Below are 22824 nucleotides of genomic sequence, written 5' to 3'. Positions count from 1 at the left end.
CTGAGTGCTTGGTTATCTAACCGAATGACTTGTCAGTTTTCCTCAATTCGTTTGTGCCTAATCATCTGTTGAGGGTTTTTAATCAATAGAAGGTGGTAAAGGATGTGCAGCTTGCTTTACTTCAGAAAGAAAAAGCATGATATTGCTAGAGTGCATGAGCAGTGTCATCTATGAGGTTTTGAGAGACTGTCTCATCCTAGCTGTGTGATCAGATTGTACTTGGTTTCTGTGGAGGTACAAGCTAAAAATTCATCTAATGTTAATGCTCCGTGGTTTGCAGGTGTTAAAGAATTTGCTGTAAATCAGCATGTGGCCTTCTGATAATTTCTGTGAAGTTTGCGCAGATAGTGGGATTTAGCTCTTCAGAGAGCCACGTGCTGACTTGTGTTCTGAGCCCAAAGGTGCCTGAACTGACCAAACCTTGGATGGGCTCCTGGGTAAGAGCTGTGGTCAACCAGTGGTGTAGTAAAGGTGTAACAGAGGCAAAACGTGCCTGAAAATTAGGATCTGCCGAGTTTTGTTTTCAGAGCGGACAGCGTGCACAGGAGCCAGCAAACAGGCTGCGAGGTGATGTTTTGATGCTTGCTTGAGAAACTGGTTCAGTGTTACAATTCAGCCTTGATGTTATGTGCCAGCGTTACGGATGATCAGTGACTACTTGACCTAGCAACTAGTCGAGGAACTGGTAAGAGAAGCAACAACTTTTGATTTGGCTCAAAATATTGCTGTAAAGGGATTCTGAATCAAAGAGAACGTCATTAGGGTGAACAACCTCCCAGGAGCAGCAGAGGCTGAAAAACCTGCTGCCGTTGCTCTTGATTTCAAAACCCAGAACTAAATAAAAGTGAGGAAGGTTGTTAAATAGAGGCTAAAACTAGGCAGCTGCGTCTACAGGCTGCACATGGACTATTTAAGAACATTGTATTGAAAGTTCAGAGCAAATGCTTGCATACCTCTCATCAAAGGCACTTGAAAAAGTGCCAAAGAAAGTTGGCATGGCTTACCAGCAGGATAATGGAGGTTATTAAAAGCGAAAAGGCATCGTTCAAAAAGCTGACGTAGTGTGCAAGTGAGAAAACCAAGAAAGCTCATAAACATGAGCAAGTTAAACCTAAAAAACAGAATGAAGCCAACCAAAAAAGTAGTTTTTCAAACTTGCAACAGGCATAAAAAGAATAATTCCTTTTTCAAGCTTGCCTGCAGCAGGAAGCCAGCCAAAGAAATCTGTAGGGCTAGTAGGTGATCAAGTTACAAAAGGAGTTTCCAGCCATAGCAGGAAAATGAAATGCAAGTTCCGCATCGGTGTTTAATGCAGTGACTGTGCCAGGACACTTCTTTCCAGGGAACTCAATGGAGAGTGGATCATATTGATGCAGTAGTGCAAACAGTTGAAATAAGCAGTAATAAGTTGCTAGCACCAGAGAATATTCATTCAAAAACTGTAAAGGAGGTTAAAGCGGAGTAGCAGACCACCAATGTGGCTTTTAACCTTGTGCTTATGCTGGAACCCTACACCTGGAAGACAGTTAACATGGGAATGACTTTAAAAAAAGGTTTCCAGAGAGAGATCAAGGCCAACTATAAATCAGTAACCCTGATGTTTGTGTTGTGAGGATTAGTAGATTCTGTTCTAAAGAAAAAAAAAAAAAGAAAACCCTCAGTGGGTGCATCTGTGGCTATGGTATAATGGGGAAGAGTTGACTTGGCTTTCTTTTTTTTAAAGGAAATCTTGCTTCAAAGCTAACAGTGTTCCTTGAGGACATTGCCAAGCACGTCTAAAAATCCTGCAAGGATGGCTAGCACTGCTTGGTCAGTGCTCAGTAGCAGCCCAAGAAGCAAATGGAACATTGATTATTTGGCAAGGCAGAGGGTTATACCCAGAAACAATATCTTCTTTGTTCTCCCGATACAGTCAGCAGAAATGGAGAAGCTTTTAAGTTTCAAAAAAGGGGGGGATGTTTGTGTGTGTTTGGGAGAGAGATCAAAAAAGCTTCTTCTGGCCCTGCCATCTGAGCTGGTAACAGGTACAGCCCTTGCCTGCAAACTTTCTCACACTTGTTCTTAAGCCATGACAGCCACAACACCTCTTTTTCATAGGACGTTGTCTGTGAGGATAAGACAGAAAACATTCTGCTACGGTTTAAGCTGTAGTTGACGTGGACAGACTGGAGAGTTGGGCAGAGAGGAACCAAATGAAATTCAACAATGGCAAGTGTAGGGTCCTGCACCCAGGGAAGAACAACCCCAGGCACCAGTACAGGTTAGGGGATGACCTGCTGGGAAGCAGTGCTGTGGAGAAGGACCTAGGAGTCCTGGTGGACAACAAGTTCTCCATGACTAGCAGTGTGCCCTCGTGGCCAAGAAGGCCAGTGGTGTCCTGGGGGGCATTAAGAAGAGTGTGGCCAGCAGGTTGAGGGAGGTCCTCCTCCCCCTCTTCTCTGTCCTGGTGAGGCCACAGCTGGAGTTCTGTGTGCAGTGCTGGACTCCCCAGTTCCAGACAGACAGGGAACTGCTGGAGAGAGTCCAGTGGAGGACTATGAGGATGATGAGGGGACTGGAGCATCTGTGGTATGAGGAAAGGCTGAGAGAGCTGCAGCTGGTTAGTCTGGAGAAGAGAAGACTGAGAGGGGATCTGATCAACGCTTATCAATATCTAAAGGGTGGGTGTCAAGAGGAAGGGGCCAGACTCTTCTCAGTGGTGCCCAGCGACAGGACAAGGGGCAATGGGCACAAACTGGAACACGGGAAGTTCCATCTGAACATGAGGAAAAACTTCTTCCCTCTGCGGGTGACTGAGCACTGGGACAGGCTGCCCAGAGAGGTTGTGGAGTCTCCTTCTCTGGAGAGATTCCAAACCCACCTGGATGTGATCCTGTGCAACCTGCTCTGGGTGATCCTGCTCTAGCAGGGGGTTGGACGAGATGATCTCCAGAGGTTCTTTCCAAACCCTACAAGTCTGGGATTCTGTTTGCCTGTTTTTTGAAAACTATGTGCAGCTACAGTCCTTCTACCCAAAGAAAATATCCCAAAAGTTCATTGTAGATGGCCCTGGAAGGGGCAACAAGTATCTGTGGAGAGAGGAATGACAAAGTAGGCTCGGGCTGTAAAAGAGTCACGAGTACGGTGGTATAGGGCAACCAACCATTTGCAACAGTCAACTAGGGAATATTTTTTCAATATTTGCTCCAGTACAGGAGCTAAAGGGCAGCAGATGTCACTCCAGCTGGCATGCCCAGAGGAAGCAAGAGGGGATCAGAGATCACTCCAGCTGAAAAAGCTGGTTCAGCTTTGCAGGGTGTTATGGGTGCCTCTGCGTTTGGCTCTGGCATCTGCTTTCAAACTTCTGTGGTCATTGTTGATTCTCAGTGGGATGTTGGTACCACAAAACAAATGCATACGAGTCTTCTCTGGAGTATAATAGTCGTCTTGTTTCTGGTATGACAGGGTGGGTCTTGCAAGAAATGTTTTTTGTCACCTTGATTTTTCAAAAGTGGGGGGGCTGGTGCTGGAAAATAGAGCAAATTCTGCAAAACAAATAGGAGGGAGTTGTTTGCACTCAAAGGACAGGAATGCTGAGATTTGAGTTACCTGCAATACGTTTTAATGTGTGAGAGACTTTAAAAATGCTTTTCTTTTAAAGTCTACCCTGGGAAATCTTCTGGTTTTAACTTTGATATGTTAATTTTGAATTTATTACAGTGGCAAGCAGTCGTGTTTCATGTCCATTTTTTGTTTTAAAACAGCATTAGTGACAGCAGTAGCTCACAAGGTTTATCCCAACCCTCCACACAGACGACGCAGTACTTGCGAGCTGACACGCCAAACAATGCAACTCCAGTAACCAGTAAGTGTTAATCTAATTACAGACCCTCTTGGACACAGCCAGAGTATTTGGTGGTAGGGGTTATGCCGATTAGTCTTTTTCCATCTTATTGCTGCAGCCTGCAAAGGAAACGAATGGAGGGAAGAGTTTTACAAGGGTGATATATTCATCATTTCTTCTTGTTTACAGCTTTGCTTGAGAGAATGTTAAATAGTTAAAAAGAGCAGGGAATGAGAGGGAAAGGTGGTAGTGTTTTATATCCTCTGGGATAGACTGGTCAGTGTTAATTCTGTGATCATTGGAGGTATTTTGATACCTGCAGAGTGTTTACTCCTCCAATTATTGTCTGCCCTCATTAGTGGAGGGATATCCCATATAGCATCGCTCCAGGGAAGGGACTGTTCAGGTGCAGGGAAGCTGGACGGTTTAGGGATGCACTTGGTGTGCAGTTCCTTGGCAGCTCGGTCTCATGAGGCTGACCGTGAGCCTTTCCCTTGTGCTGGCACCTACACTGCTAGGCTGCAAGATAATTCAGCCAAAAACTGACCACTTCTGTAGAGCGATGGGGTTTTTGGTTCACTCAGGTCTCTGAATGTGCTTGTGGTACCCTCTAAGCACCAATCGTGGTGTGGAAAAATGGGGGAGCCTGGTCAGAGGAACAAACCATTTTTCTGTTAAACTGAAAATGCTGGTTTTTCTCAATAGAGTGGGAACTGCCAAGCTGAAATAGTACCCTGGCACTCCTGCCCTTTTCAGAAAGTTTAATTTAAACAACTCCTGTTTTCATCTACTGCCACCGGTGATTGTCTTTCTCTTCTGTAATGGTCCATGGAATCATAGAATCACTTAGGTTGGAAAAGGCCTCTAAGATCATTGAGTTTTGCATTAATTGCCTGGAGAGACTTTGTTCAGCAATTTAATGAGTAGAATGTCAATGTAGATCTGTTATTTAGGGCTAGGTAAAAATAATGATTAATGACTTGATTTTTGTTTTTTTTTAAAGCAACCAATAAGACCCCAAAAGCCTCTCCTGTTTTCTTCTGATTGCACTTAGTAGTGATACGGACCATCCCAGTTCATGAGGGAGCACTGCAGAAATGTTGTGATTCCTGTTCAGCCCTACTGTGTTTTCTTGTTTCCTCCCCACATGTGGAAGCAGGGGTTTACCTAAGATTGAACTCCTGCGACTTTGGGAAAGTTTTGGCTTTCTTCTAAATTGTACTATATCTATCTCCCTTAAAAAAAAACAAAAAGGGATCTTTTTTGTCATATGAGTTCATCTTCACTTGACAAAGCTGCCTTTAAAATTTATTTAGTAGAAGTGTTAATTTGAAAAAAAAAAAAATTAAAAAATTCCTTTCTACAGAGTTTGGAAGAGACCTTAGCATGCAACTGATTCTTGAGCTGGTTTTCCCTCTTGTCAGCCGAAGTCCCTCCCCAGCCTTTTTATTTTCTGTCTCTTACCTCAGATGACATTCTGCTGTTGACGACCTGTCAACTCCAGGTGTTTAGGTTGGCCCTTTTAAGTGATAACATTTGGTTAATTTGAACATAACCCTGAAAACTCATTACTGAGCCTGTGGCAAAAGGGGAGAGAAGGACTTGTCATGACTTTGGCCTACAAACCAAGCCCGTGGTGATGAAACCCTCCTCACCTTGACGAGCATGGTAGCAGCTGTGCCTAAATGGCACCCGTTTGCTGTGTTCAGTCTGTGTTGTTTCACAGTGTCTCTTAGTGGTTTTGGGACAGCCCCGGTAAAACAGTGAAAACAAATGTAAGAAAAAATATCGAATGCACAAAATAAACAGGAAAAACATTCTTAGTCCTTCCACAATCATATTAACCTTGCTTTCAGTAGTGTTTAAAAAAAAAATTATCATTGAAGTAATGCTCAAGATTTTTCTCTAGCGATTCATAAACTTGTACAAAAATATTAAGGCCTGACTAGCGTATCTAGATGTCTACAAGTGCCAGGAGAGGGCACTGGTAGTTCTGGTTATATCCTGCCAGCGTAAGGCATCTTCCTTACTCCAACAAGACTTCTGACAGTCTCGACCCTCTGTGATCTTTATTTCTTTGTTGTCAGGGAAGTGCAGCGTCATGTTAATCAGCTTCAGCTCGTAAGGAGGAGTTTTATTTACTTGTTGTTAATGAGACTTGATTGCATGACAATATCTAGAATTCCTCTGTGATTTTTTTCTTTCTCATGGATGATTATATTCACGTGACTTCTCTGTCTTTGTTATTTAATACTGTAATCTCTTTAAGGTTAATACCTAATCGGTTTAAGTACGTGCTGCTTGCATGTCTTTATGCCTGTAGGTGGTGCTGAGGTGAAGCAATGTGCTTGTGTTCACATTATAAGGGTATTTATATTGGTTTGTTTGGCTCTGCTGGCTCCTCAGGTTATCCTACGTTACGGATAGAGAAGAATGATCTTAAAAGTGTCACTCTAATGGAAGCGAAAGCTAAAGTGAAGGACATAGCCATCTCCAGGGAGAGGATAACTCTAAAAGATGTGCTCCAAGAAGGTATTTACAGGACTCAGGCACTTGTTGGCTACAACATGGTGTATATATATAATTTTTTATTTTATTTATAGCTAGAGCTTTCTGAAATTCTTCATGGATGATGTTTCTGATCTTTCACTTTGGTGGAGGAGAAGAAAGATGACTGATGTTTGCATTTGGGGTGTGGGGAAAGCAGTTTCCAGAATTCGTTAGAATGGAGGAGCAACTAATCATGCTCAGTAAATCATTCTGTCTGTCTTACGTTATGCTTGTCTGTCTTAATAATCTGGCCCTTTAAATAAAGGAAGGGGTTAGGTGGTTAAGGAATGAGGTAACCAGTTGGGACTGTGAGTGATAAAGTAACTCACTTTTGCAAGTGACTGCAGGAGAGCTTCTCTTAACAAAAGTAAATAATCAAAACAAAAAATTTCCATGAGATGTGGCTTAAATGATCATTGAAGGCAATGCGGACCCAATTAATACTGGGATCTGGCTCCTTGGCCTTCAGTTGGTATTTGAGTCTGTCAAAACCTTCAAAAATTAGAGGACTAGAAGACAGATCCTGATGAACAATCGTCAGTTTTAGTTCAGGATTGTAGCAGAGTTGAGCTGCTGTCATGAGGCTTCAGAAGGGAAGAAGCATAAAATTTTCAAGAATTCCGAAGTGCTGCAAATGGAATGTAAAGATATATTACAAGTCTTGGCCAGAGATTCATTATAAACTTCAAGTAGCTTCCATAATTTAACCTGCTTGAACATTTTATAAATTTAGGAGATTATGGCTCCGCTGTGGTGTAACCAGTTGGAAAATGCAAAGCACCAGGGTTTGAGTGTGCGCAAAGGAGGAGGGATCTGTCAGAGCCTTGTGTCTCACTGGGCTTGTGCAGCACCTGATTCTGAACCTGCATCAAACTGTCGTGATAGTAGATGTAAGGCAAAAATGTAGGTGTCTTAAAAAGAAAATAAAGTAGTTTTGAATGGAATAGCTCCACTTGTAGTAAACGGAGAGCAGATGTTAACAGTAAGTGGCCCTTTACCATTTGCTGGTGAAGTAGAGAAATGACTTTGATGTCTAGTCTGGAATATAAACAGCCTCATCTGCAAAAAGCCCAGAGGAGAGTGAGGCAGAAACAATGCATTCACAGTTGTGTATCTAAATGTTGCAGAACACCAGTGACATACAATTCCTACTAAGATAGAAGTCTTTCAGGGTACCATTAAAAAACCCCAAACAACAAAAGCCCACACCATGGACCATACAGGCATGCTGCATTGAAGTCTTACTATGTCTAGGTATTGGATTGCATGAAAATTATTTTCTAGTCATAACTACTTTTACACGCTTCCCCATTCTCTTTTATTTCCAGCATTTAAAAATACATTGATACCATAACAAACTTCAGTACAAGGTGCTATCGTCCATTTGACTTCTAAATATATCTGTATATTGGAAATACATATTTAAGTTGCTTTCTTGACGTCATCAAGAACCAAGATAGGAGAGATTTAGTTTAAATAATTCATGCTGTATATTTCTGGTTGCCTTGTGTCCTTAGTTAAACTGCTCCTTAGGAAGAATACAATTTGTCTTGCAGGATTTACTTGCAGTCCCAGGGTAGACGATAGAAATGTTGCACTGCCCCTGTGAAGTATTTAGAAACCAAATGACACCTGCGCTTTGTGCCAGAAGATGTACAACCTGGCTAAGGCAATCCCTGCCAAAGATATTTCAACCCAATCAGGCAGGACGGATCAGTGGGAAAGGGATGTAACGTATCAATAGGCTGCATTGACAGAGAAGCATTGCCAACCTGAGTTGTATAAAACATTAGTTCTCTGTGTGTCACCACGCTGCAATTGTTCTTACTCCAGCTGTTCAGTTAGCTCCTCTTACTTAACTAGTTACGTTAAAATTTTGTGAATGGAAAAATGTTGGAGAGACTGAAAAAACCCCCAAGCAAACCCAATGCCTTGAAAATAAAGTCTTTGAGGAATAGAGAATTCCAGACTGACTGGATGAGAAAAGGACAGAGCCGGAGGCTTTAGCGCACACAGTTGACAAAGATGGAACTGCCGCAATTAAACCAGTCATCGGTACTGATACTTAATGTAACTGGATTCTGTTGCTATTCTCCCCCTAAGTTTTAGTTATCTAAAACTTTAGGCATTTACTGCATATAGTTCTGAACCTACCTCCTGCAGGAGAGGTGGTTGTGTTACATATTGTCAGTAGTTTGGCTGACTATTATTAATAGAGTATTCAGGACTTACGCCATAACTGCTGTTGTTCCTAACTTTCTGCTGTGGCTGATACGTTATTTTCTTAATAGCTATTAAGTTCTATTAATGTTATCAGCATGTTTTAACCATATAATGCTTACTAATTGTATGTTCCCTTCATAGGCACGTTTGGGCGCATTTTCCATGGGATTCTAATAGAAGAGAAAGACCCTAGTAAAGAAAAACAAGTTTTTGTCAAAACTGTTAAAGGTATGTTTACATAAAGGAGTGGATTTGTGTCCAGCTGTTTGGATTGTGGTGTGTGCTGAGTGTATCAAATCTGTCTTTAAAACCAACCCCCTCCTCCCCAAAACATTCAAATGGCTACTGCTTAAAAAGCAAAAGCAATTTGGGTGCTGCCTTCAGCCAGAGAGAACAGAAATCTTATATGGAAGAAAAATGCGTGTGTTTTCCACCAGTGCCTTCAGTTACCGCGTCTTGAATACTTCTGCTTATTATTCTTCTAAGTAAAAACCATATTTGTTGTTTTCCCCTAGCATGTCATTACTCTTTCCATCCACAGCCTTTTCCCCTGCAAATTGCTGAAAAAAGCACCTGTAGTGCATCTTAAAATCATTTATAAACGTGTGGCTGTACAAAAGATGGGGCATAGTGTCTGTGACTTTGCTACTGAAGCATGAGACTTACCATTTAGAGCTTCATTTATACAAATACAGCATCTTTGTTCAAGAAATACGTTGTTGGAGCGATTTAAATCGCGATAGGTAGGCTTAAGAAATAACAAGGTAAGCGTGGATGAAAACCATATTACTTATATCCTACATATGTCCCTTCCTCTACGTTCATCATTGTAAGACTTCTCTAGTAGCTCACAACAGGTTTGCTGAGTTCCCTGTACAGTAGTTACTTTACCAGTTATTTTTGGCATTTCAGTTGGGGGTATTATTGCCTTTTTTCATTTCCCAACTTCTTTAAAAAAATAAAAATAAAAGGCTTCTATCAGAATTTCATCTTGTTTTAAATTTTTTTTGCCTGGCTAGTAATTTTAAAGGATACTAATTTTAAAGAGGAAGGTGGAAATTGGTGAAGGTGCTAAATTTTGTTGTTGTATCTTTCTGGTACCCATTTATTCTGAGGCATTTGAAAGAGAAATATGTTGCTTAAAGAAAGCAATCTATTATTCTTGATATGTTTCTCACACAATCAGATGTGTGCTTGTGATGATAATAATTAAAAAAAAGTTTAGGTGGAAAGCCACTTGGTGAGGGAGCAGTCCAGACAAACAATGTGAAAGTAACCTCCTTTCCCGCTTAATAAATTCTTACCTCCTAATCAGCCTGGTAAGCCTGAGCTGTAAGGTGGGATGGGTACAGACAGCGAAGTAGTACTTGTAGGAGGGCAACCTGTGAGTAAATCTGTCTCAGCATCGACTCTTGCACATCCTTGTGGGCATTTCTGGGTTCAGACTGACAGTAACTCTTGTAGTCGCAAGATACTTCCATTATTTCTTCAGGAGTGCCTCTGGGATGGTACGCTTTCATTCCGTCGTGCTTTTCCTCCCTGTTGTGTCCGGAGAGGACTTCTGAAAAGTAGATATGCTGCCCATTTGGAAGATGTTGGTAGCTACCATTTAGCATGGTGGTGGTAATTAGAACTGTCTCTGCTGCAGTAGTCACTGCCTTAACAAAAGGATTGGTCCTTTATATAAGGGCAAGTATTTTTTTTTTTTAGTGACTACTAGCAAGAAGCAAAGGAATGTCCTCAATTTAAAAAAAACAAACCACTAAACACAAAAATATGCTTCTTTCCAGTATTTTGGCAACTTTTCCTGAATTCTGCTCTTTTATGTTGTTCCTCCTTGTCAAACAGTTCTGTCACTTTGCTTTTATTTGATATAGTTTCCAAAAGACTTACCCGTATCACGTGAATGTGGTGCTCCTCTCTGTATGATGAGGCCATCTGCCTTGGGGCATCATTCGCCAGCGTTACCTTGACCTGCGATCCCCTTTTCTGTATTATTTGGTGGTTCTCTACCCTGATTCAGAGCCAACAAACACCACGAGCCCCAAAATTGCTGTGAGCTAGGCAGTTTGACATCTGTACAGCGCTACTCAAGCATGTTTACTCTTTATGGCATCGGATTAAATGACAAGACAACATTTGTGAGAACAGATCTTAATTTAGCTGCCTCCCATCACCCCTTAATCTATTTGCTTTACCAAAATGGGCCTTCCAGTCCACTCTCAAAGCCGCGTTTTTCCCTTGCAGTGCCTTGTATCATTGACACAATACGCATCTTGATTTCTTTAGCCCTTCCATTTGCAGGGAAAGATTTGCTGGCTGCAGTGAACCAGAGCGTGGTCTTAAGGGAGTAATGGTATTTGCATAATTGTTGTCTGTAGAGAATTTCTCAGCTTTAAAAAGTATCTATATGGACAAAGTTTATAATAGATTTTGCTGATATGTGTCTGTGAAATAATACTGGTTTGGGCAGCAGAACCGTTGCTAGGAAAATAACTATAAACATGCCCACTTCTCCTAACAGCGGTTCATTTGTGGTGCTAATATTAAGCAGCTTCGTCTTCATACCCTGGCTGTGATAGCTGTGTGTGCAGCTGGGTCATGTAATAAGTTGGGAATTTGATCTGCTCAGGGAAAAAAACAACCTGCAAAAATTCTCTCTTAACCAGACTTTTTCCTTGATCTTGTTCTTTCTGTGACCACACACACGCTGCTGTTTTGGCACAAACACAGGAGTAGGGCAGGACCACAAAAGCAAGATGGGTATGAGAATTATTAAACTGACTTAAGAATCTCTGTTGCTGAAGGCGAGGAAGGAGCCTCAGGGTCATGGAAAAGAAACGAGGGAAAAAAGGCTTTGTGTAGCTAAGTTATCCCCACAAAAAAAGTGTGGGCTGCTCCAGAACTGTTGTCTTTTACCCAGTGGTACACTCTGGTAAAATAAAGTCCAGTGATACCCCGAATGACAGAAAATAATGGAGAGGGAGCGTGGGGTGTTGCTGAAAGACTTTCAGTTCACATTTTTCAGAAGATCTGCAAGTGCTGCAAGGAAGAATAACCTTCCCTTTGGAAGGAGAACACCTGGACATGGCAAATATGATCAATACACTTGTGCCCAAGCTAGAATTTCATATTAGAATTATGGAATCATAGTTTTTTGGGTTGGAAGGGACCTTTAAAGCCCATCTAGTCCAGCCCCCTTGCCAAGGGCAGGGACATCTTTCACTAGCCCAGGTTGCCCAAAGCCCTCTCCGACCTGGCCTTGGACACTTCCAGAGGTGGGGCATCCACAGCTTCTCTGGGCAACCTGTGCCTCTGCCTCACCACTCTCATTGTTTAAAAAAAACCAAACTTCCTTATGTCCAATCTAACCCTACCCTCTTTCAGTTTAAAACTGTTGCCCCTTGTCTTGTCACTACAGGCTGTGATAAAAAGTCTCTCTCCTTCTTTCTTATAAGCCCTCTTTATATATTGAAAGGCTGCTCTGAGGTCTCCCCGCAGCCTTCTCTTCTCCAGGCTGAACAACCCCAACTCTCTCAGCCTGTCTCCATAGCAGAGGTGCTCCAGCCCTTGGATCGTGTCCGTGGCCTCCTCTGGACTTGCTCCAACAGCTCTATGTCCTTCTTGTCCTCAGGACCCCTTAGCTGGACGCAGTACTGCATGGGGGATCTCACCAGAGCAGAATTAGAGGGGCAGAATCCCTTCCCTCGACCTGGGAACTTTGGGTATGATGTTAGTTGGTGCAGTTGTCTACTGTGCCACTGGCTGCAAGCCCTCACTCCTGCAGAGTCACACCAGATTACTGGCACACAAGTGGCTTTGTGTTGGGTGTTACCATTGCAAACTACACTGATCGTAGCAAGTTTGCGTTGAGCAGAGCGGTAAAGCTTAGCGGATTAAGTGATTATCTGCTAGATGTGCCCAAGAGTGCACAACAAGTAGTATTTATGGGATTGGAAGTCTTCCTTGAGCCATGGGCAGCTCCTGTACGTTGGCTTTTAGAAGACCTCTGCTATGGTGAGGAAGGTGCCGAAGATGGGTTATTGTGCCATTTAAGTAATGGTTCCTAAGTACTGCTCTTTAGGAAAGTCTGTGAAGAAAGGTCATGCCATAGATGTAAGAGCAGGTGCATATCGTAATGGATCTCTTCTTGTGTTCCTCCTTCAGTTGTTAGTGTATTATAGGATCCATAACCTTTCAAGATGGGTTATTTCTAATAATGTGGACAGAGGAGAACATGCTGTCGGTTTCCTCATTCCATATCCTGAAGATGATGAATGTTGTGGCTGACGTGCTCATCAGACAATAGTTAGATCTGTGAATATTTCCCGCTCCAAGGGGAGCGCGTTTGCAGCCTTGTCGGTTTGCCTCTTTCCTGTCTTCTTACCACTCCCTGATGTTGATTCTTCTCCCCAAAGGATCAAAAAGCAAAGATAGTTGGCTGATTTGGCAGTAACTGCAGCAGCCCTTCCCCCTTCCCTTCGCTGGTGTTCTCTACTCTTCTGGTAAGATGTTGAGCATTATTATAAACCAGCAGAGTGCTAACTGAAATCAAGAAGCCTTGATTTTTTTTTTTCTGAACTTAATACTTGTTCTCCCTTCTGAAGTGATGTCCTGTTAAAGGAATCGGTAAACCTGGGAAAGCCTGGACCTGCCTGCCTTTGTCCTGAGAAACTCTGCAAGTGAAAGAGGCCATTCAGAGAGCGTGTGAGACTAGTTTCCAGGAATGTATTGTATTCTCCATTTTCTCATGCTGGGATTGACCTGTTAGGTCAGACTCTCAAAGGGCAAGTTTGATCCTAATAAAGCAACATCGGTGCAGGAGAAAAATAGATTGGAGTTTGCTTGTTTAGCGTTATTTGACTAGTTTCTCCTATGCCACAGAATTTGTCTGAGGTTTTTCTTCTGAACCGTTCAATAAGTCACTGAAGTGCTTTTCAACCAATTCAGTGTTTACTGTTCGTAGCTTGTAAATTGATATGACTGAAAAGTTGGAGACACTTCTCTTAATCTCAATGCCACATCTTTTATACAGTCTGAAGGCAGAAGTCATCCCCGAGTGCCAGAAGTTCACTCCAGCTCCCTTAGAGGTTTTTCTTTCACCTAACTGTAGTGCGCTTCAGAGAAAAGTTGTAACATGCCCTGCATAGTGACAAAGCTTCTACCTGCATGTTCATGAAATACATTAATTTATAATGTGGGTTTTTTAATGCTATATCATCTAACGCTTTAGAGTGCATCTGGATGCCCGAGTCTTCCATTATGTGCAGTGCTGTGTGCCAAAGAGGATTGCTTAAAAGAAAAAATGGGTATCGGTTGGCAAAATTAGAGGTAGCTTTCTGGAAGCTCTAATAACTTTGGGAGTACAAAGATCACGAGCCCTGGGCAAAAGGTGTCACTTGTTCATACTTTCTGTAGATCCTTCATGTTGCCCATCCAGTTGTTCTTTTCTATTTGCAGTTTACGGTTTCACTGTGTATTGTCGTAAAAGTTTTAGCTTCTTTCACATTTAGACTTTTCTGTGGATAATTTGCCTTCGTTCGTTCTTTAAACGGACACTGCTGAAGACTCAGAATGTGTGTCTCATAACACAGTCTTGTTCTTACTGGTAATCTGTACTATATTTGGGATATTGGAATCCGTGAATCAACACAACCTGAATAAGTTCTTTGTTAGAAAGGTGAGAGACTTGGCTGGCATTTGCTTTCTTCATTGTGTTTCTTGCTCTGCAGTAGAATTGTTTTATGTGGTTGTAATGCTTTGCTTTCCTTTCCGATAGGAGGTTTCTAATCACTCTCAACTTTGGGAAGTGTCTTAGTTGGCATGTTTCTCAAAGCTGGCACTGCATCCCTTGTCACTGACTGGCAGATCTCTTCTGCCTTTATATGGTGTGAAAGAGACTTTCTTGTGAATCTTTTAGATCATCTTACGTCAGAAGAGGAAGAAAACACGCGGTTTTCACCTTTGATTTAAAGAACATATTGTTTAATGGTGCTTTTCCTGTGAAGGAGAAAATTCTTTACAGAACAAATGGAATTGTATTATTCCAGGAACATACGCGGCCAGTTTGAGTTGTGCTGAGCCCTGACTCATTTAGTACGTTCTGGCCAAGGTACATTTTTGTTAAAAACAACCGATTATGCCGTTCGCGATAACCTAACTGCTTCCATTTCATTTTCTAACCACTTAAATTTTTTTCTTATGTACAAGGAAGGAATGTTTGAAAACAAACCACCCACAAAAAGCACTTGGAAACAAAAGTCATGGCATGAGTGAAGATTAACTCTCAAGACTTCATCACTTTAACAAAGCTTTGAGTTTTGGTCATATCATCATAGGTAACTAAAGGACTCCCAACACTCCTGGCCACCTCCAATATTACGCTTTTTAAAAGAAGGAATGCTCAAAGTGCACCCAGAGACACAATATGGATTATGGTGCTGTAATGGAAGCTGTGGAGGAGAACCTTACTATGAATTCAGCTGGTGCAGCTGAGGACTGCAGCTACCTTCTGAGTATTTGTAGGACACAAGACTTTTTTCTAGTCTAGTCCAAACTGGACTGCAGTGTGAGGTTGTGTTGTAGATAGGAGGAAACCCATTAGATGTTAAATGCTGTATGTTAAAACAAGCGTGACTTAACTGCCCATAGCTTGCAGACCTTTATTCACATGATGTCTGGTTTGGCCTGCTTGCCACCTAGCCAAGTGCAAGCCAGTGACCCTTCAGGACATTTATTGAGAGCAGCCCTGAGGAGAAGGATTTGGGGATGTTGATTGATGAAAAGCTCAACATGACCCGGGCAATGTGCGCTGGCAGCCCAGGATGCCAGCCAAGTCTGGGGCTGCATCCCCAGCAGCGTGACCAGCAGGTCGAGGGAGGGGATTCTGCCCCTCTAACTCTGCTCTGGTGAGACCCCCCTGCAGTGCTGCGTCCAGCTCGGGGGTCCCCAGCACAAGAAGGACATGGAGCTGTTGGAGCGAGGCCAGAGGAGGCCACAGAGATGATGCGAGGGCTGGAGCACCTCTGCTATGGAGATCTCAGGCTGAGAGAGTTGGGGTGGTTCAGCCTGGAGAAGAGAAGGCTCCAGGGAGACCTTAGAGCCCCTTCCAGTCCCTGAAGGGGCTCCAGGAGAGCTGGAGAGGGGCTGGTGACAAGGGCAGGGAGTGACAGGACAAGGGGAATGGCCTGAAGCTGCAGGAGGGGAGATGGAGATGAGATGTGAGGCAGAAATCCTTCCCTGTGAGGGTGCTGAGGCCCTGGCCCAGGTTGCCCAGAGAAGCTGTGGCTGCCCCTGGCTCCCTGGCAGTGTTCAAGGCCAGGTTGGATGGGGCTTTGGGCAACCTGGGCTAGTGGAGGGTGTCCCTGCCCGTGGCTTTAAGGTCCCTTCCAACCCGAACCATCTCTGATTTGATGATTCTATGATTTAGTAGGTGTCGGAATAGAGAGCCCGAGAACTGAAGTTATGCAAAGCAGGGGAAGGCAATAGGCACAGTTAGGCAAGTTAGGTGTGTAATAAGCCGTGTGTTAACAAAGTTTGAAGAGTTTTGTGTTCATAGTATACATGCAGTATATGGCAACCTGGAGCTTCTGCAGTTGTGCCCAAGGCACCATTTTTAAATTGCATTGAATTTACTATTCTGGGCAGTTCATTCTTAAAAGTGCTGCCTTGTTAAAATATTTACAAGCTTAAGTTTATGCTTGAAACGTACAGTGTTTAAGTTAATTGTTGGAAGTATTTAACCTCCCAAATTCAGAGTACAGGATGCTGTTTCTGTAGAAGGAAGTTTATGCCAAAAAAATTACAGAGCTGCTTCTAGTCTGAGCTAAATTCTTAAGTGTCTTTGTAAAGGCAGATACTTGAATTTAAAGAATTAGGGAAAAGTAGCAAATATCTGAATACCAGCTTAAAAATGGACTGTATTGGTCATTCAATCCTAGTACGTTAAGAAAGAATCCTGAGACCTAAAATAGTACAATATACATTTAAAAAATAGTGAATAGCAGCTCTGAGGTTGATGTCCAAAGTATTGTACTTTTTAACTTAAAGATTTGCTATTCCATATGCTTCTGCAGGGGGGAAAAAAATCATAATCTACAGTGCCCCTTCACTTACATACAGTTAAAATCACTACTAAAGAGCCTCTCACTTGTTGCTATTTGCTGCTGCTACTTGGATTCCAGTGTTGTCGTTATGTAGGGAAATGGCACTATCCCCAATCATAACTTCTCTCTGCCCTTTTCTGTGGTTTAAAACTGCGTGTGCATTCGTAACGTAGGGAAACCAGAGCAGCGTTCCCTGTTTTAGCAGCGTCACATTGAATCACTTCCAGAATATATTAAAATTAGGCTTGAATTTGAAAACGTGAACTACCTTGCTTTGGAAAATAAACTTGTGCGGTCGTGGTGTAGAAACAAACATTTCGATATAAATAGCCTTGGTGGTAAGATTGGAGGCGAAATTCTGCTCTAGGGGGACTTTTACAAGACTAAGCATAGTGTCCTTGCGTTGTCGTTGGTATATCTTAACATACGGAAGATTTGGATCCTGTAGGATGCGTGGTTGCCTTCTAAAGCAGATAGACGTTGATGTGTGGAAGTATAGCCATTACCTGAACTGCCTCTGTGGCTGTCTAGACTTGCCAACGCAACAGAGGGGCTACACAAGGTGCTTTTCCTTCGCTTCTGTGGTAGGCAGAAAGCCATCAGATGCGCTACTGGCTTCCGTGGTAACTTGTCACTGTCTGAGAGTAAATATTTTTGTGTATGTTATTTCCCCTTCTATCTGTGAAAAAGCAGATTGGCTCATGACTGCTTGCATTCCTTGAGCAGTTAGTCCTTCTGTTGAAGCAAAGTTCTGACAATGTCTGCTAGCAGCATTAAAAATGTCACGTACAACAGATGTGAACTCGGGATAGTCTTCGAGCATTGATATTCTTCCAAATCCCAAGGACTTGTGTAGAAGAGTTAAAGCAGTATTCAGGCAGGTGTTCTCCTTGAACTGGGATTGAGTTCTGCCTTGGGAGAAATTTTACCTAAGGAATTGCTCTGCAGAAGCAGCAGTAATTAAAAAGGATGTGTTGATACTAGGAGTGTTTCTTACCCAAAGCTGAACATTTAGGGCAGTTCTAGTACTACACTCTCGGTTCCTATGGGCACAGAATCTATGACCATTGTGTCTGCCTTTATGCTTTTCACCCTTCAATAACTTGAGCTTGTGGACTTTGTCACAGTCTGTTTGTCAAAGCCCACAAGTATGAAAGAATAAGGGTAATACAAGCTTTGTGAAAACAGGTAGCCATATAGAAAATGGGTTAAGTGTTCTGATGCTGGGCAATATTAACTTGCAATATGAGGCAGAAGGAAGTTTGCAGGGGAGCAAGATGTTACAAATGGTCCAAAGCTGAGAACAGCTTCAGGTAAAACATCTTTTTAAATATCGTTGTCAGGAAACATGTTTATCAGAAGCCTTACACTTCCTAGCTGTGGTGTTTGCGGAGCTGCTCCTGATAGGAGTGCTGAAAGAAGTTGCCATGTACTACTGCCAATAGTAGGCTATGAAAGGGCTCTGGAATGACTTATTTCAATTTTGAGACCTTTTAAGTTTCTGCTTTGTCTTCCGTCTGAAGAAACAGATTTCAGTGACCGTGCTAGCATCTGAAGTCTTCAACTTCTAATGCTGCGTTTTGCTATTTTGAGATTCTAGGAGGTGTGACTTAAAATGTTATTCTTGAAAGCCATCCAGCTAATTGGGTAACCCACTCCGATATCCAGGTAATTGCTGCTTTTCATCTCTGGTAAGTAATTTGAGGTGTGGAGTGACTCTTTTCCGATCTACTACCACCTAGTGAATGTAGAGCATGATGCTCTGCAGTTGTTACGAGTGCCCCAGCAAATTGCCGCAACGTTAATGTCATTGCAAAACTTCCCAGAGATTTTTCTGGCATGAGTGTCACAATGATTCATGTGACCGATGAGTGATGGTAAACTAAGCTTTAAAATGCAGTTTTGCAGATGGCCTTTTAGAAGTTGGTAAAAATCGACTAGGTGCTTTTTCTGCCCGTGAGCCGGGAAGGACCTCGGCACATAGAACACTTGCCAGAATTGTGTGGAGAGATTAGGCTCCTACATAAAAATAGTAGTGCCAAGAGCCCCATTGTGCCTGGCTATATACAAATAACGTAATATCATGAGATAAACTTGCAGCTCTATCAAAGCTTCTTGAAAATCCTAGCTTGTTCTTGCTCTGTGCCTTAGGGTAGATTTTGCAGCCAGGGTCTTGGCACAGAAAGGGTGCTTTAAAAGCATCTTCTTAGTTCTGGAATGCATTTACATCTATCTCAAATAGTCTTTGTTTTTAAGCATTTTCCAAAAGTTGGACCTTTTTGGTCCTAATGAATGTCTAGAATTACTACTGGATATTTATTAAATCTTTCTCTTAACTTGTGTGACCTGAAGTCTTTGCTGTTCAGTTACTCAGCTGTTGGTGCATGATAGCCTCGTGGAAGTGGGTGCCGCTCTTTCAGATCAAAGCAGCGCTCACTTGGCTACACCTCGTGATCATGAGGCTGCAACTGCATGAATTGTTGAGCACTGACATATTCTTAATCACAAATGGCATTAATATCTCAGAGGGAAGTTGAGCTTCTTTTCAGGGCTTTGAAAAACTTGTGCAACAAGCCCTTGTTGCCTTGCCCTGGAGTGTTTGACTTACTGTGGGCTGTTTCCTGATGCACATATTTAATATATAGGAGACTGTGGCCTCCTCTGTCATGGCTTTAAGTTACTATTCTGATTTAAGAGGCTTCTGGCTCTGTGGGAGGCTTCCCCCCCCCATTCTCTTTAGCTGTGTGTGTGGCTGCGTTCATATCAAATGACTTCACAGATCCGGTACAGAAAAAACGAGCCGCAAAACCCCGTGGGCGTGCTTGTGTGTTTGACAAGATCATTCCCCAGGTCTCATTTTGCGTGACTACGCAAACAATTCTGTGAATAAAATGCCCGTGTGTGTGTGTGTACTTACATGTAATGCTTAGAGATTTGATATATGGTTTCGGTACAGGACTTCACGTTGGCCCGAGCAGGAAAATGAAATCAGTAGGATTCACCTTAGTATGTCCTTGTAAAACCGTCTCACCAAGCTGGAATTGCTGGGTCACGACTGTCGCTGGCTCTGCTCTGAGACTGTGTATTTCTTGTATCAAAGCCAGAAATGCCGTGGATTTTCTGGCTTGCTTTTAGGGGTTTTCAGTGCAGGATGGTCAGATTCACCAGGTCCTCCAGTAGTGTTTTATTATCAAAATCACCTTCTTCATAATCCATGAAGACCTGTCTGTTGGATGCTCGAAAGTGGTTATAATCTACTAAATGCAACTGAAAGTTTGTTTAAATGTACTTTTTTTTTGTTGGGTAACTAAAGAAAATGGCCGTAAAAGGAAGTCTAATTGCAATGAGGACTGTTGCAGTAGCACTATTGTGGTATTTTTTTACCCCCTTTTGACTAGAATCACTCAAAGTGGTGATTTATATTCTGTTTTGAATTATATCTAGCACAAAACCACAATAATCAAATTGTTTGGTGGTTTTAAATTGGCACAGGTCTAAGCTGGAGGAGGATTAGCCTTGTACTGCTATTGTTCGTTCTGAGCGTGTTGAATTTGTTGGTGTTCTGTAAGTTTTTTCCGTACAGAAAACAAGGAAATAATATTGATAAGAAAACACAATACGGATGCTGGGACTGTTTCACAAGATAAGATTTAGATTTCCCTATATACTTGAATGGCAGTCAATCGTCCCTTTGGGTGCTCAGCCACTATAGCTTAGTGTCTCGGAGCTGAAAGAAAAGAATGAAACGTAACAGCGACCCACCGAAAAACACCCTGCGTGATGGAAGGGGAAAGGCATCGGCAGAAGAGCGTTGTCCCTTACAGCGTTAGCCTGAAGACATAAATAGGTGCATTGTCTGAACCTGATTAACTCGTTCTGTACATTTTTAAAGCAAGTCTTAAATAATCTTTGATTTAGAGCTTCGAATTATTGCATGGTGGCGCTTATAATTAAAAGCAAACCAGTTAAGCAAGCATAGGGCCAAAGAGCGTATAAGCGAGTTAATCAGCTTAAACTCACACCTAGTAATCTCTTTCCTCCCTTCATCGTATGCTGAGTTGAAGAGGTTACGGTCTTCAAGTTCTAGTAATTAATGCATTTAAACCTGAAATTGTGTACTAGTAGCCTGCTGGCAGTTCCTCTAACTTATAATTTGCTTTTAGACTTGTTTTTAACGCTTCTTGCCCTTTGTAACAGTTGGATGATTCAGCCATTCATGCCTATATAATTTCATTTCAATGTAGTATCTTGGTTTTTCTTACTTGTTTACAAGCCTTTTGAAGGGCATCTCCTACGTATCAGCACTCAGGTGTTTTGTATGTGATGAGTTGCTACTGCACAGTAGGTAGGACCTTCTCTTTCTTGTGCTTTTGTGTGCTGGAGGGCAAACTAGAGGCTTCAGCTGACCATTACTTAAATGTCTCCTGCACTGCAAGAACCTGTTCATACCCTCCATAGGTACTTGTCATCAAATGCAAAGAAATGCACCGTTTTGATGCATCTAACATCTGGACTCCTCTGGAGAGCTGTGGTTTGGCTTTTGGTGGTCTTGGTCCTTCCAGCCTGGACAGGATCTAGGCAGTGAAGCTGCTTAGGGGTTTCCAAGCATTCTCAGGGTTCAGTGCCTCTGCCTAGGACCTGTGTCTGCATTTGTAACCTCCATTTCCTGATCTCCTCCTTTTTTTAGTGCCTTTATGTTTTTTAGGAAAGGCATGCCTCCTTTTTAATCTCTCCTGAGCTGAGAGAACCTTTGAAGTAGTTTGCCTTAGGATAGCATTCCTTTTTCTCTGGCTTAGGAGAGCTTTTTCATTCCAGCCGATGTTTTGTGGCTCACGGGTTCTTGAGTTGAGCGCTTTCTCTTTTGATGAACCCTTCTTAGGCAGGAACCGTCTTGTGCCTCAAGCTGTCCCTGCTTCCAGCAGATCTGGAAAGCTTAAATGCCAATTTGTGTGTTACGGTTAGAACCTATCTATCTAACTTTGCCGTTGCCGTGAGGGGGAGGCTGTGCTCTCCCTCTGGGCTCTGTGCTTGCTTTCCCTACCTCGTCCCCATCTCCACTGACCACGTTTACCACTCTTAACTCAATTAAGTCACGTTTTCTTTTGCAGGGTTAAAGTTCAATTAGGAAAGGGTGTCAGAGCTGTACGGGGAGGAGGGTAAGACCTTGAAGAAGGAAAAAGAGCAGGGAGTTCTTTCCTCTTCTTACTCCCAAGGCAGTAAAATGTTGGTTTGACTCATCTGTAATACGTAAATTCATCCTAATGCAGCAAGGAAAAGTAATTGGCCTCTGCTGGGCTCTCTCCTGTGCTAGCTTGCTGCCTAGGCACACCAGTACTAGTTCTAGCACGAAGGAGGGACAGAAAATGCACCCAGGTATGAGGAGGGTGGGATTGTGAGAGCTGACATCCATCACGTTAAGCTTCCCTCTTGCTTCTTGCCACCAGAGGGGGGAAAAAAACCCACAAACACAAAAATATTTGTGGGGAAGGGGTTACAGGCAATGCTTCTGCCCAGTGGATGTTCTGATGGCTGTGGGTTCCTGGAGCTATCACAGATGCTCGAATTTCAGCTGGCAGCAGTGATTTTTGGGGGTTGTGGGTTTTTTTTAGTGGTTTTTTCTTTGAAAAGTGGTAAGAGAACAGCAAACATTTCTAAGGTTACCAAGGGTCAAGTGTTTCAAGTAGAGAGCAAGTAAGTAAGTAAATGTAGAAATAAATGATCTCTATCAATATGGAAATAAACTGCAGAAGCCTATACTGATAATTCAGCAGCAAACCAGCGTCTCCCGAGCATTGCAGTGCTTTTGGGAAACGCACGGCACGCTCCCCCTCTTCCAGCAGCACCGGCCCCGTGTGCAGGATGTGACCCACGCTGCCCAGTGCAGGCAGCGCGTGCCTGCCCAGAAGCTGTCAGGAAGTGGCAAAAGTACAGTCTGTCAGCACCTGGAGTGTGTTTTATTTCCTTTTTCGGCTTCACCCCGTTTGTTTAAGCAGAAATATGTCCTAGAACTTGGCTTGCTCGTTTGGGGTTTTTAAACTCCATTTTTAAAAAGTAGGCAAACAAGTTCTGTTTGTGCACAAATGACCTCAACTGACTTGCAAATCTGGACCAAATTTTAATTAA

General features: G+C 42.6%; 1 protein-coding gene and 1 long non-coding RNA gene across 4 annotated transcripts in view; one reads left to right on the top strand and one right to left on the bottom strand.

Annotated features, from left to right (window-relative positions):
• Nucleotides 1-22824, top strand: part of RYK (receptor like tyrosine kinase) — a 61908-nt gene that overhangs the window by 25617 nt on the left and 13467 nt on the right. Inside the window, exons 7-9 of one of the 2 annotated variants that reach the window (XM_054835635.1) lie at nucleotides 3744-3844; nucleotides 6230-6355; nucleotides 8738-8824. In XM_054835635.1, the coding sequence (XP_054691610.1) occupies nucleotides 3744-3844; nucleotides 6230-6355; nucleotides 8738-8824 (314 nt within the window). Of the gene's footprint in view, nucleotides 1-3743; nucleotides 3846-6221; nucleotides 6356-8737; nucleotides 8825-22824 lie in introns of both variants that reach the window. The other variant, XM_054835634.1, reaches the window with a different exon arrangement.
• On the bottom strand, nucleotides 6401-10646 carry LOC129210104 (uncharacterized). Of its 2 annotated transcripts, none has more exons than XR_008578304.1 (3): nucleotides 10490-10646; nucleotides 9901-10157; nucleotides 6401-7001 (listed from the first exon to the last, which is right to left on the bottom strand). It is a non-coding gene; the product is annotated as an uncharacterized LOC129210104 (long non-coding RNA). The 2 variants fall into 2 exon arrangements; XR_008578305.1 differs by lacking the exon at nucleotides 6401-7001 and adding an exon at nucleotides 7866-7976.

Source organism: Grus americana, chromosome 9 (genome assembly GCF_028858705.1).
Source record: "Grus americana isolate bGruAme1 chromosome 9, bGruAme1.mat, whole genome shotgun sequence".
Taxonomy (NCBI): Eukaryota; Metazoa; Chordata; class Aves; order Gruiformes; family Gruidae; genus Grus; species Grus americana.
The sequence above is the reverse complement of the archived record's forward strand: the minus strand, read 5'-3'. Positions and strand labels throughout refer to the sequence as shown.